Source organism: Andrographis paniculata, unplaced genomic scaffold (assembly GCF_009805555.1).
Source record: "Andrographis paniculata isolate CXL003 unplaced genomic scaffold, ASM980555v1 Contig51END, whole genome shotgun sequence".
Classification (NCBI taxonomy): domain Eukaryota; kingdom Viridiplantae; phylum Streptophyta; class Magnoliopsida; order Lamiales; family Acanthaceae; genus Andrographis; species Andrographis paniculata.
In genome coordinates, this window is record NW_026137586.1 from 300,953 (window position 1) to 315,380 (window position 14,428).

Sequence of the window (14,428 nt, forward strand, 5' to 3'; positions counted from 1 at the left end):
CCTCCTCCTGACAGCATATATGACTGCACTCCACTTTGGAACTCTTGAAGAAATCATTTCTAGCGTCGGAACCGTCGTTGTAGAAAGTACGCAGACAGACAGACGGCGGCGTTCGGACAGCACCACCGACGAAGAAGAGAAGAAAGAAGAATTCGGACATGGGCGTGCCTTCCTTCTACAGATGGTTAGTAAACAAGTACCCCAAAGTTGTATCAGACGCTGAAGAAGATCGACGAAGTTCCGACAATGGAGGCCTGGAGTTCGATAATCTCTACCTCGACATGAACGGGATCATCCACCCCTGCTTTCATCCCGAAGATGATGTAATAATTTCTTCCTTCAATGACCTAATTTTCGAAATTAATTAGGATTTGGTTTTAGGGACACAGCTGTTTGTGGATTACTGTTAGAATTTTGAAAACCCTAATTTTAACGTTTAGTTTTCTGTAAATTTCGTCGGTTCGACTGGATCTCGATCGAGAGCTTGTGGCTGAGGATTTCTTTTTTTTTTTTTCTTTTTGGTGATTTTAAGGTTTTCCCTCCGACGTCGTTTGAGGAAGTGTTCAGGCGTGTCTTCGATTACGTTGATCGTCTCTTCGCCATTGTTAAGCCACGGAAGCTTCTGGTCATGGCCATCGGTATTAACGCCCTCTCTCTCTCTCCTCTTTCTCTCTCTATATATGCACACATATATATATATATACTGTTGTCCTAACATATCATGGGATAGATTATATGATGGCCTAAAATGGATCTAAAAGAATTGGGTAAGTAGGGTTTCAAGATCGACAATGTATTTATGTAAAAGGTCTATCTTTTTTATTTATTTATTTTTTAAAATTTTGATTTGGTTTGAAGGTTTGGATTTGTAATTTAAATAATATTTTTGTTGGAGAAAATTTTTATGGAGAATTTATATATATATATATATATTTTGAAAAATATGAAGCAGGTAGTAAAGAATTATTTTCTTTCGTAATTCTGATGTATTTCAAATTTTCAAAGCTTCGATTTTTATCATTTCAAATGCTCTATAAAGATCTTAATGAGATCCATTGTTTTATAAACTTCAATGTAAAATCTAATTTCAAATAGACATCCATCATATTATTTATTAGTTAGATTTCGAATGTAATGAATCGTACTCATATAAAGATATTACATGTTGTAGACGGAGTTGCTCCTCGAGCCAAGATGAATCAACAAAGAGCGCGACGATTTCATACTTCGAAGGACAATCAAATGGCGGTACGAATTATATACGAGCAAACACTTATCCACATTTGTCTCTAAATCAATCTTTGATGTGTTTAATGTAGGAAGAAATTGAACAAAAATTAAGACAAGAGTTTGAGAAGCAGGGGAAAATGTTGTCACTTAAAAAACAATCCGACGTTTCTGATTCAAATATCATCACTCCCGGGACTGAATTTATGCACATGTTGTCCAAGAAGCTTCAAGAGTACATCAAGTCTCGAATATTCGGCGGTGATCGAGCTTGGGCAAACATTAAGGTTGTCTGAGATTAAGAAGCTTCTTTATTCTTGTGATACAAAAGATTGCTCGAAAAAGTTAACCAATGATGTTTTTAATTTCATTTGAAATGTAATGTTTTTTACATATGTAGGTTATTTTATCGGATGACAATGTTCCCGGCGAGGGGGAACACAAAATAATGTCCTTCATACGCGCACAACGGTCGTCGCCGGGTTACGATCCCAATACACGACATTGCCTTTATGGTTTGGTAGGCGATATTAATTATACACAATCAACTTTGGAATTTGTAATGTTTTTTGTTGTTTTTGATCTTTTTCGGTTGCTAGTTTTGTATAGAACTTTCCGTTATCGCAGTTGAATCTTGCACGTATACTAAAGTTGTCGATTTGTCTTGTCTAACCGCTTTAAGGGTTTCATATATATATATATAAGTCAAGATAATATTTTTGAATTGTGAATTTACGAGATTATATTGTGACGATTGTTGAAGTATTACTAATTGCAATTTTTTTTTTTTTTTTAAATTGATGATTGTGAATGATTGATTGTTCATTCATGTGTAAGAAATTTTGCTTCTCATTTTGCTCAATAATGTTTCTAATAATGTAGGATGCGGACTTGATCATGCTTGGATTGGCGACACACGAACTCCATTTTTCTATCCTTAGAGAGGTTAGATAATTCCGTTGCCGCGATATACATTTCGTATCGAAATTAAAGTATTGTTTTTAAATTTATATATTACCAAATCAAGTGGTTCGATTGTTTGTCCATAGGAAGTATTGTCCGCTGATTATCAACACCATCGAGCACTTGCGTCTGTGAATCCTCCGCAAGAATCCGACAAGATAGCATGTATTAAAAAGCAACCTTATCAGGTATGTCTTGCCACCAAAAGATCGCTTGATGTAGTTGGTTTTAAAAATTTGTATGCATGTTAATAAATTTTAGGCGAATTTTATGTTCGGCATTTGCAGTTCATCAACTTATGGGTGCTCCGAGAATATTTGGCGTTGGAATTTTGTGAAATATGTGGCGATAATATCGCCAACGTCGATAGAATGATTGATGATTTCATCTTCATGTGTTTCTTAGTCGGAAATGATTTCCTTCCTCATTTGCCGAGTCTTGAAATTCGAGAGGTTCGTGCTTTTGTAATATTTCCAAAAATTCACAACATGCGTGTTTGTCATCGTATTTGGTTCTTTAAAACGATAACTATTTCTTTTGCACTATAGGGTTGTATTGATTTGATGATGAAAGTTTACAAGGATAATTTCGAGAGTTTCGGTGGTTACTTGGTCGACATGCAACGGGTAAGGGCTATGAACTTTTTCGGGCATTTTGATAATGCAATTATTAATCGAAGCATTTTGAAAATCGTAGGTCGATGACAAGAAAGGTGGATATATAAAGCTAAAACGTGTCGAAAGGTTCATACTCCTAATCGGTGAGTACGAGGAAAAGATTTTCAACAGAAGATTGGAGAGTAGGGATCGATTGCTAAAACGAATCATTTCCGAATACAGTGATTCCGTAAGTGTGTCGAATCTAAATCTTTGCTAACCCTTCTATCTATGTCCTTTTCTTACCTTGTCTTATTGTCCCGATCGACACTTTTCGAAATCTCGTTTTATTTAGAAAGAGGAGGAGAGCATTGCACTAGATGAGGGATGGTCGTCGGATATCGTTTGTGCTATCACGGTTTGATAAATCTAATTATTTTGTAAATTTTCGAAAAATTGAAGTGCCGTTGATTTTTATTTTGTATTATATTTTGGTAGGATCCGATTGCTCTAGCAGCTTCGGTAATCACCGATGATGATGAGGTAGCTTCCATAGACCATACAGCTTCTTTACTTGTGTTTTGATGCTTTCTTGCTTTCATTTGATTCTATCGATCATGTCTTGATGTGTTTTGATTTAGATTAAAAACATGAAGGAGCTAAAGCAAGCAATACAAGATATTCGGAAGAAACAATCCGATTTGTTCAAAGATGGATTCATTGGAACTGATAAGGTATCTAATTCTTACACACTTTATATCTCGACTTTTGGTTTATTTTATATGTGAGAGATGTGCCTTCTTACAACCTCGGGTGCAGGTGAAATTCGGGAAAGAAGGATGGAAAGAACGATACTACCGGGTCAAATTCAGCGCTCAAGACTCAGCCGAGGCTGAAACCATTCGAAAATCTGTGGTTTGTTGTCTTACTACATTTGTAGTCTGATCAAACCTTTGTCTGATCATTAAACATTTTGACATGTTTTTAACGTTCTTTCGATTGTTAGGTGGCAAAGTTTGGAGAGGGTCTTTGCTGGTCACTTCTTTACTATTTTTCCGGAGTCCCTTCGTGGACTTGGTACGTATGTATACAAAAAATATCGCAACATATCTTTCCTAGTTTTGTTCTTTTTAAGGATTTTGTCATAAACTATTTCCTTATAATTTCGATGGCAGGTTCTATCCATATCATTATAGTCCATTACCGTCCGATTTCAAGGGTCTTTCGCAAACAAAGGTGAAGTTTGAGAAAGGATTGCCATTTAAGCCCTTTGACCAACTGATGGGTGTCCTCCCGCCTTCAAGGTATTGCTGCCGTATATATATTGGTGTGTTTCTTACATAACTTTTTGCTGCTATTAATGTTGACCCGATGTTTTTACAATTCACGGCGCGCCCACTAGCTCCCATGCATTACCGGTAGCATACAAAGGGCTTATGACCGATCCAAATTCTAGCATTATCGATTTTTATCCTACTGGTAAGTCTTCCAACTATAGTTAGTTTTATACACAATTGAATATATCTTTGAAAGAACCTTATGTATCTGACAACTATTTATTATTACACAAGATTTCGAGACGGACTTGGATGGGAAGAGGTTCACTTGGCAGGTATGAATTGCTGTTTTTGTAATAAGAATGTTGAATCCTTGGTTGTCCGATTTCTATCGTATATAATGTTGTTGCTTCTTGTTGTGGTAAGGGTGTAAGTAAGCTTCCGTTTATTGATGAAACACGTCTACTGGCAGAGACGAGCAAACTCGAGAAGGAGCTTGAGGTGTAATATTAAACATTATGTTGTCCTAATTACTCTATCCTCGAACATTAGACATTGTCGACACAATTGTTGTTTGAACACTTGTAGGACAAGGAGAAACTTAGAAATTCGGAGAGCATAAATAAGTTGTTCTTGAGGAAATGTAGTTTGGGCAACTCCGGAAGAACACCGTCCGAGAAAATTAAGGATGCGATAAAGATGGAGTGTACAATGTAAGTGAATAGTTTTATCTGTACTATGATATAGGGAAAATTGCAAATTTAGTCACTTACGATTAATTATCACTTTTTTTCTCATAATTTTGGTCAGGTGTGTTTTAATCTTGCGCTTTACAAAAAAATGATTTTGGACAAAATACAAGACGAAAACATAGCCAAGGAAATATATAGGACAAAATCAATAATTGACTATATAGGATTAAATTTGCTATTTTTACATGTATCTATGGTGTCGCATCTTTTCATTAATCGATGCACGACTTATTTCTTTCAGCGAAGGACTAAAAGGATTTGTACATGTGATGCCCCACGACTTGCTTAAAGCTGATGATGAATGTTCTGGCTGGGATGTAATGTAAGAAAATTACTATGTAATAAGTTTTTGCGCGCTTCGTTCTTACATGTTCATTGTCTTTCTTTTGGATGTTTAGGTGTTCTTTCATGCCCCACAACTTGGTTAAAGCTGACGATGAATATTCGGGCCGGGATGTAATGTAAGAAAATTAGTATGTAATAAGTTTTTGCACGCATCATTCTTACATGTTCATTGTCTTTCTTTTGGATGTTTAGGTGTTCTTACATGCCCCACGACTTGATTAAAGCTGATGATGAATATTCCGGCCGGGATATAATGTAAGAAAATTAGTATGTAATAAGTTTTTGTGCCCTTTGTTCTTACATGCTCATTGTCTTTCTTTTGGATGTTTAGGTGTTTGTACCATGAGGTCCGGGAAGAATCCCAACACATTCCTAGGCTTCTCGAAGGTGTAACAATTCCGGGCCAGGTAAGTAGTAGTAACCTACATTCTAATTCATTCGGAACCTATGTTAAAACATTAATCCTCGACACACTTGTAAGGTACATTTTTGCATTTTACAGACCGTTCGACCGGAGGACATAGAAGAAACGACACTATGGCACGAGAGGTATGGAAGATACCTGAATAACTGGTTCCGTTCCGTAGCTTATTCGGCAACAATTCTTAAAAATCTACACAAATAAATATGCGTGATAAAGTACATTTTTTGTTCCTCTTATTTATCTTTGTGTCAATTTCGGTCTCTCTATTTTTATATTAAAACTTTTGATCCATCATCTATCAAATTAAATCAATTTTAGTCCCTAATTACCATTTTTTTTTAAATTTTAACAAATGACTAAAATTACACTTTAACAATGATTATATTTGCTAATATTTCAATATAATTAGGGACTAAAATTAAATTAATTTGATAGATGATGGATCAAAAGTATTAATTTAAGAATAAGATTGAAATTGACACAAAAACAATAAGAGAAACAAAAAAAGAGAAAGTATTTTCTCCTGCATCTAATTTCGTTTTCGTACTTTTGACTTTTTTTATTATAAAAATTTTTATGTTAAAAAAATAAAAGAGAATATCTAGACTATAGATATTCCCAAATTTTCATTATTCACAATTTTTTTTTCACAAAAACATAATTTTTACATTCAAAATATTATATCATCCTATTATTTCAATTCAAAATTTTTATTACTTAATTCTTAACTCAAAATTCAAACTTCTAAACAAACACACCCAAGAGTTCATAACTTTTTGTAACTGTAAGATTATGACACAAAACAGAGTTCATCCTCAAATTCCGACGAGACAAAACAGTAACGTCAAAGCAAGATTGCCGCCACTCGGAAACTTTAAAGCTCCGGGAGGAGGCCGAGGAAGAGCAGGTTTCGATAGAGCAAATCATGTCCCGGGACCCGGCATTGGACATCAGCAAAGATTTGCCCCGAACTGGGGATCGGGGCATGGTTCAGTGCGGCGCAATTTAAATTTTGATCATCTTAGTATATCCGGTGGAAATAGATACGTTCCGGCCGGCGCCGCTGCAGCTGCCATGCCGGACAGTTTCTCAGGGTTCCGCGGGAACAACTGGAATGGTGCGGCGGCGAACAATTTCCGGCAGTCCGGTGGGCGTGGACGAGGACGAGGACGCGGCGGTGTTCCGACGCCTAACAAACAGTGGAGGCCCCGAAATCAGTTCTAGAGGATGATGATGGTATGTATGTTTTGCAAGAACACAGGATCTGTGTTATTTTGTGTTGTTTTCTGAATTTTGATTGTGGTATGTGTGTTTTGCAAGAACTGCCTGTTTCGTAAAAGCTTTGAACAGAGCTGTGTTGTGCTTGTATTTTGATTATGGATGTTAAGTTGTTTTGGAATGATTTTGGATTTTGGACTTCTTGTTGTCTGTCTTATTTTATACTTTAGTTTGAATGGAAATTAATTGTGTTTGGACTAATTTTGCAGTGGAATGATCAGGGTGTTTTTATATGTTCTTGGAAGTGTGTTGTTATTTTATTGACAGTTTTGGGAAAGGAATATAAGGGCTTTATATCTTGAACTGAGCCCGCCAAGTCAAAAATCAGTATTATAAGATAGTATTTTCTCGGGGTCCCAGATCCCACAACTATAGTCTTGACCGTGATATGATTATTTGTAAAAATAAGATAAAAACAAGACTGTTGTTTTATAAACAAAATTATTAGTATAGTCTGAGCAATATTTTAAAAATTATTGTATTGTTTTTTTATATGGAAACGAGAGATATTATAAATTATTGTAGTTCTTGTGCGCAATTTAAAAATTCAATAAAGTAAATACAACAAAATACATATAAACATGATAAATATATAATCAAATAGAAGTATTTGTATTAAATATTAAAGTTTACAATTATTAAAAAGAGAAATATATACTTCAAAAATATAATTTTTATAAATGGAGAAGCTACCATCCATTACAAGGCAATAAGAACCCTCTGTCGAAAATGAAACCAAAACAAACAACCATAATTCCTGTCCTGCTTCATACAATCAGAATTCAGAACAGGGCCGAAACTTAGTACCCAAAAACACAACTGACTTAACTGATTATAGATTTATAAAAACCACAAATCTTTCTTCAAAATACCTTCAAATCTTGGCTTTCTTTCGCGCCAAGTACCGAGCCTTCGCTGCCGCCACTGCATCGTCACTTCTTTTATGATGATCCTTCTCCACAACCTCTGTATCCTCGCTGCTTTTCAGTTCGTTGGGTGCCGATTGGTTGCTGCCGGATGGCTTGTCTTTGGCTTGATCGTCGGATGAATTATTGGAAACGGGCTTTTCATTGGGAGGAAGATCCTCGGCATCCTCGTCTTGGTGACTCTTAAATGTTCTAGATGATTCTAAACCAGTGTTTGTCGATTCAGGAGAAAGTTGAGCCGGTGGGGGAGCCACCTCTTCTTCGGATTGCTTCTTTCGTTTCTGTGAGGCCGCCTCGTTAGATCCGAATGCCACATTTTTCGACAGGTTGAAGTAGAAATCACTGAGGTCTGTTTTCTTGGTAACCTACAAAATGGAAAAAGACTCGTCAATATTCCTCGACAAACAAAATTCTTAGTATGTTAATATCTCACTCACTAACAGTAACAAGAATAGTTTCGAACCAAAATAAATAAATAAATAAATGAAGGATGAAGAAAGTCTGAGAATTTGTAGCTTACGTCCTCTTTCTCCTCTTTTAATTCGCGTATCCGCTCTTCCTCCAGCCACTTTGCCTGCTCTGCTAGCTTCTTCTTGTATGCGCTCGTGACGAACTTATCTTTATCTGCATAGAGATGTTCATCCTGACTTCTCTCTTTAGCAAGTTTTCTCTCATAAATGATCTCGTGTTCTCTTTCTCGTTTTTTTGCTTTCTCCATCAGTGCTTGAATATATTTAGGCTGCAAATATAGATAGTCGCTCTATCAATCTAAATTTAAAATTGGAAGCTCTGTTTACTTATCGTTTGATTTCAATTTTTTTACTATGCAACAATTGCGATTCCCTCTAAAAATGCACTATTGTCTTCTCACAAAACATCACATTCAAACCACTATTTAAACAAAAAGAAAACCCTAAACAAACCCTTAGTTTCTATTGATTAGAAACTCATTTTTTCAATAAATTGTGGGAAGTTGAATCAAAAGTAAGATTAATCATAAAAGGAGTTAACAAAAGACCAAGTAATCGCTTATATCACAATGGCTAAAAGCATATGCAAGCAAGAACTCAAGACACTATTCGCGTAAGGAAAGTCCTTTGTTAATATTTATGTTTACACCATCAAAACCACCATCCTATCTTGAGAAGATATTAATCATCAATCAGAATAATTGGGTAAGTTCTACACATCCACCAAGTGGCTCCCCATTCTTAGCAGCATTTCTTTTTCCATCCAAATAACAAATCATTCAAGAAATGAAAGAATATATCCAACCGATAGAACAAATTTACCGAGTACATAACAACACTTTTGAAATTTATATGAACAAGAATGAATATACGAATGTACTAAGTTTACTCGCTTATATATATATAACAGGGGTCTTGACTTATCTGTTCGCTCATTAGTTACAATATGAAGTTCTCTCACACTAACCTACCAACAAATGTTTCCGGTAAAAAAATTATACTACAAATCAATCAGAGTATTCGTACCTTTTTATCCTGACGGTCCTGCACTTTGGGAAGAATTTGCTTCTCCTTCATGTCATCGTATACCCCATCATAGTCGAAAGCTGAAGGATCCTCTTCAAGGGCCTTCTTATGCTGCTCTTCAACCTTAAAATCAATGGGAGAACAAATAAGTAATTACTAAAAATCATGCCGACGCAGCAAATACAATTCAAAGTTATAACAACAGAAAGTAGCTATTCGATTTCTTCTGGTCGAGAGAGAGAACTAACATCTTTGTTTGTTTTGTTTTTGTGGGCGAGGCGCAAAATGTCTCTCTCAACACTATCATCATCCTCTTCGGTAAAGCCAAGTGGCTTAGGAAGTGGCGGTTTCGTAGCCTGTTTTTTCTGTTGCGGCTTAACTCTAAGCTGCAAACCATACTTCTTCCCTTCCATTTCTTCTTTTTCTAAATTCCTCGAACCAACCTGAAGGTACCGGAAATATGAACTTTGAATTGACATAAAAGTATCATACCGAATAAATAATTAAACATTAGGCATTTTTTCATGGTAAAAGTAAACCAATCTATGAACCCTAAGTAACAATCAGAGATAAATTACCAAACCCCTATCGAAAAACCCGAGCTTTGCCAACCATTTTGACATCATTAATCTATAACAGTTGATCAGATATTCCATAACGCAAAGCAACCCTAATCAATCAATGTATAAGTCCAAGAAACCAAGCAGAAATGCAGAAAGAAACCCTCTACCGTCTACGTGCAGAAGGGGCAAAATTTGAGTTGAGAATTCGAATGAATGAGTTAACGTTGAAATTGGAAAGGAAATTACACGAGATATAGGAACTCCTAAACAATCAATCAATTGAAGAAATATCATCTATGAACCAGACCAGCAGCAGATTTTGAACCGATTGAATTCAGAGCTAGCAATATGCCATAATTCTAAACCGTACTCGAACCCTAATTTACCGAACCAAAACCGAAGCCAACAAATTAACAAGCATATGGACGAACAAAAACCTTGCCTAAGGAATTTCACGAAAAATTGCACAAACAAAGCAACGAAAACACTAAATCAACATACCGGAACGTCCGAGACCCGCCCGTTTCCGCCTTGCAAGTTAGTTGGCCTTTCGTCAAACACTTTGTGGGCAACTTCGGAATCACGCCCCAAAATTGCTCCTGCAATTGGTTGAAGGATTCTCAGTTGCCTCCTTTTAGGATAAAAGAGGAGACCGAAGGGACTGACGCTGTTGCGACGACGAAGAAGAGAGCCGAGCCGAGCCGAGCCGCGGTGATCTGAGTGCCTGAAGGATAGGATTAAAGAGAAATTTTTATGGTTTTGTTTATATTATTTGGTTTTAGGATTTGTTTTCTTAAATTAAATTTTATATTCACTTTAAATGTAAGCTTTTATTGGAAAAATATTTGTTTTTAAATAATTTTGAAAATTAAAAAATAATAATAGTGAAAAAAAATTAGTGTTAAAAGAGTATATTCTCTACAATGAATATTATACATTATAACTTAACAATATATACATAAAAATTAAAAATAATTTATAAATTAGTATATCTTATATTCAACTAATAATAATTATTGTTTCATGTGTTTGAATTTTTCCGAAATGTTTTTCTTTTGGTACTCTTTTTTTTTTAAAAAAAAAAAATATATATATATATATATATATAACATTAAAAGAAAATGTTTAAATTGAACTAAATGGCACTCTTGGGGAATCTTACTTGGACCTGTATTTGGGCTCGGCCCAATATTTTTATTGGGCTTGGCCCACTTAATTAGTGAAACCTTAATCTCAATTTCAATTTGTTTCAAATTCGACTATGTCCCGAATCCAATTGAATTAATAATTTTTTTAAAAAAAAATAATATTATATATATTTATGATTATTCGTATAGGTTGAATCTATAATTTTATACCCTTCTTATTTTTATTATTTTTTATTTTTCAAAATTTTATAATTTTCAACATATTTATCTTTCGAATCACAATTCTTTCATTGTTCCGTCAGAAAAAATTATGAGTGAATTTTAAAAAAAATCATATATTCCAAATTAAAAATAATTGGAAATGATATAAAACAATGAAATATATATATATATATATATAATTAATTGATTAGGAAACATTTTAGAAAGGTGAAGACAAGGTTGACAGCATGTCTCCACAACAATCACACCTAATCTATTCATGTCCACCTTTGCATCATTCTCCAAATAATGTGTACATCTTAAATACTTTCATATTTCCTCTAAATTTTTTTACCTCTATTTAGATTTTTAAAATGATAATAAATTTAAATACTAGTATTTTAAATTGAGATATATATATATATATTTTGATATGAGGTATAAAGAATCATATGGCTAACATATTCTGTATCGAATGCCAATTTTTTTTGTAAAGAAAATAAAATACCAGTATTTTATATATACTATTTTTGTAATATTGTAATTGTAATCTAGATGAAAAAATCTTCAATTTTTATTTTTATTTTACTATTTTTTCTAATTTTTGAAAACTTCAATAATAATAATAATAACACTCGTGATGTGATGTAATTTTCTTTAGGTATAATATGTGGGTGTTTTGTGGACATTCTTGATATTGTGATTAAAAATAAAATAAAATCCCTATTGATCTTTGCCACAATTTTTTTAATGGCCCATCACCACACCCCCCCCCCCCCTTGTTTTTAATTCATGCATGTATGTTACACACACAATATATATGTATGTATGTATATATATACACACATATGGGGTTGTTTGTGTGTATTAACAAATTATTGAAAAATAATGTAGTGTGCAATTATTGCCCCTCAATTCCATTCTTGTTTCTGTATTTTACCCTTTGTATTTGTTTCACAACGTTTTTCTTTCGTCAAGGTCATTGACTTAATATTAATTTGGATAAGTGTGTTCATTTACATGGTTTTTTTTTTTTTTTTTCATAATAAATAATTATCATATTTGTTTAAAACTTATAATGGTTTTTTTTTGAAAAAAAAAATATTGAATTTATTATTATAGTGAATTAGCATTCTAGGCATGTCAAAGTTAGAATCGAATTAGAGCTTTTATTTATTACTTTAAAAAGTTCTGATAAAGTATTCCAATTTCCAATATCTCAAATAATATAATAATAATACTAATAATAATAATAGGAATTAAATTGAAATTTAAGGAAATAAATAGTAGAAGACATTAGAAGAAAAAAATTGTGGTGTGTTCTTTTTTCTTTTCTTTTCTTTTTATAATTTGTTTCATATTTTTTAATTAAAATAATTGTTAAATATAAAATCCTTTTAAAAAATAAAGAATATATCGTACATAGTTTTCTAAAAAAAACAAAATAGATTGACGAATAAAAAATGAAAATAAATGGTTTGTTCATTTTGTATACCGGGATAAATGTGTTTTTTTTTTTTATGTTAAGTAAAATTGTATTAGTAATATAAAAAAATAATATTATATATTGAATTATTTGACTTTTTGTGAACAAAAAATATATATTATACATATTTCAGCATATTTATGATATTATAACACAATATGTTGTTGTATTATAACATATTAAATGTTATATTATGTAGAAATTAGCACTATGGAATCCATATTCTAAAAAACAAAATACATTAAATTGGAACATAAAGAGTATATTATTTTTTTTTTTTAATACAAAACATCATATTCAAATATTATTTTTTTAAAAAAATACACTAATTTATCACAACCTACAAGTTTAATTATTTAACAACATATTATACTTTATTTATATTTTAAAATAAATATAGTGTGTGTCTGTTTTAAATTTTTTGTTTAATATCTTTTTTTACACGAGACATAAGGAACTGTATCGTTAATATTAAAGATAATTTTTAAATAGTAATATATATTCTGTGTAAATATATTTATATATGTATATATATTCGTTTTTTATATAATATTAATATAGAATTGTGTCAAATAATTTTTGGTATATAGGTGAGCAAATTAATAGTGAAATACACGTAATTATCATTGATATAATCATAATTAATTTTTTAATAATCAATGTGACACAAGGAAAATGTCGAATATATAATTCCATATTTCAAGATTTGTCGTGTGGTATTTCTTGAAAGCATAAATCACATGTAAATGCAGTGTACCTAGTCCAAATTATATCATCAACTTTTAGTTATATCAAAATAATTTATATTTAAATTATTGATTATGTATAATAATATTAATTAGGTTGTGGAATTTAGCTTACAATTTAATCTTGATTGCAACAAACAATAGACAATAATTTTGAACTGATAAGATTCGCCTAAGTAAATTATTATTATTATTATTATTATTATTATTATTATTATTATTATTATCAAATCCAAGAAATTATTAATTGTCTATGATTGAATCATCATAATTAAGGTCTTGTTCATTTTTTTTTGTTTGGTAAACTATATACTATCTCATTGTATTTTAATTTAAATGTACAAAAAATACTTTATATTTTATTCACTACGTGAAATATTTTTGTGTTAAATTAAAATATACATAAATATTTTTTTCCGTCCAAAGATGATGTTTAGTTGTAAAAAAATACTTAATTATGCAAAATTATACCGATGAAATATCTTAAATAACATAAATAAATGATTGATTAATAATTCATTTCATAATTTTTATTTTTATTTTTTTGTAAAAATTAGATAACATAGTTTTCATAATTATTTTTTCTTATCATATTATTTTCCTCCCAATAATTAATATTAAAATATAAATATAGATAAAATAAAAACGTATGCATATATATATAGCACAAACAATTAATATATAATGTAGTTGTATCATGAATTTAGAAAAAGTGTGTATTTTCGCTTAGTTTCGAAATCATAAAAAAATGTTGTACAATGTTTTTCAAAACATAACATTGTGTAATTTTTAAGGTAAATGGGACATCATGTAATTTTGCCTTAATTATTTGGAAAAATGTGTGTTATATTTACAAAAGGAACATACTCTACAAAAAATTAAATTTTTGTATATAATTAATAAATAATTAAAAAATATATTAACAAAAATAATTATTATATAATAGAAGTAATTATAAATTAAAATTAAAATAACTAAATTGTTTAATTAAAATTTAAAA

At 31.8% G+C, this 14,428-nt stretch overlaps 2 protein-coding genes across 2 annotated transcripts; one reads left to right on the plus strand and one right to left on the minus strand.

The window, feature by feature from the left end:
• The first annotated feature begins 70 nt into the window (after positions 1-70).
• LOC127253604 (5'-3' exoribonuclease 3-like) lies at positions 71-6,994 on the plus strand. Its single transcript, XM_051278261.1, has 26 exons — positions 71-323; positions 533-638; positions 1,172-1,248; positions 1,320-1,514; positions 1,628-1,747; positions 2,110-2,172; positions 2,277-2,378; positions 2,478-2,642; positions 2,739-2,816; positions 2,887-3,036; positions 3,142-3,204; positions 3,285-3,329; positions 3,428-3,520; positions 3,606-3,701; positions 3,793-3,863; positions 3,962-4,090; positions 4,189-4,265; positions 4,358-4,398; positions 4,490-4,564; positions 4,652-4,776; positions 5,057-5,137; positions 5,214-5,276; positions 5,353-5,415; positions 5,492-5,567; positions 5,663-5,709; positions 6,391-6,994. Exons 1-26 carry the CDS (start codon positions 159-161, stop codon positions 6,806-6,808), a joined length of 2,784 nt encoding a protein of 927 aa, XP_051134218.1. The 5' UTR covers positions 71-158; the 3' UTR covers positions 6,809-6,994.
• Positions 6,995-7,517: 523 nt separating this feature from the next.
• LOC127253607 (uncharacterized) lies at positions 7,518-10,609 on the minus strand. The gene is made up of 5 exons (XM_051278264.1): positions 10,349-10,609; positions 9,533-9,727; positions 9,285-9,407; positions 8,309-8,527; positions 7,518-8,153 (listed from the first exon to the last, which is right to left on the minus strand). Exons 2-5 carry the CDS (start codon positions 9,695-9,697, stop codon positions 7,737-7,739), a joined length of 924 nt encoding a protein of 307 aa, XP_051134221.1. The 5' UTR covers positions 9,698-9,727; positions 10,349-10,609; the 3' UTR covers positions 7,518-7,736.
• Positions 10,610-14,428: the final 3,819 nt, after the last annotated feature.

Bases quoted from the DNA above. Each gene is read 5' to 3' on its own strand.
- LOC127253604 (XM_051278261.1), top strand. From the start codon at position 159: ATGGGCGTGCCTTCCTTCTACAGATGGTTAGTAAACAAGTACCCCAAA. The intron at 4,399-4,489 runs GTATGAATTGCT...TGTTGTGGTAAG, and splicing joins GGAAGAGGTTCACTTGGCAG to GGTGTAAGTAAGCTTCCGTT. The intron at 5,277-5,352 runs GTAAGAAAATTA...TTGGATGTTTAG, and splicing joins TATTCGGGCCGGGATGTAAT to GTGTTCTTACATGCCCCACG.
- LOC127253607 (XM_051278264.1), bottom strand. From the start codon at position 9,697: ATGGAAGGGAAGAAGTATGGTTTGCAGCTTAGAGTTAAGCCGCAACAG. The intron at 8,528-9,284 runs GTACGAATACTC...CTATATTTGCAG, and splicing joins AGGACCGTCAGGATAAAAAG to CCTAAATATATTCAAGCACT. The intron at 8,154-8,308 runs GTAAGCTACAAA...TCCATTTTGTAG, and splicing joins TAAAAGAGGAGAAAGAGGAC to GTTACCAAGAAAACAGACCT.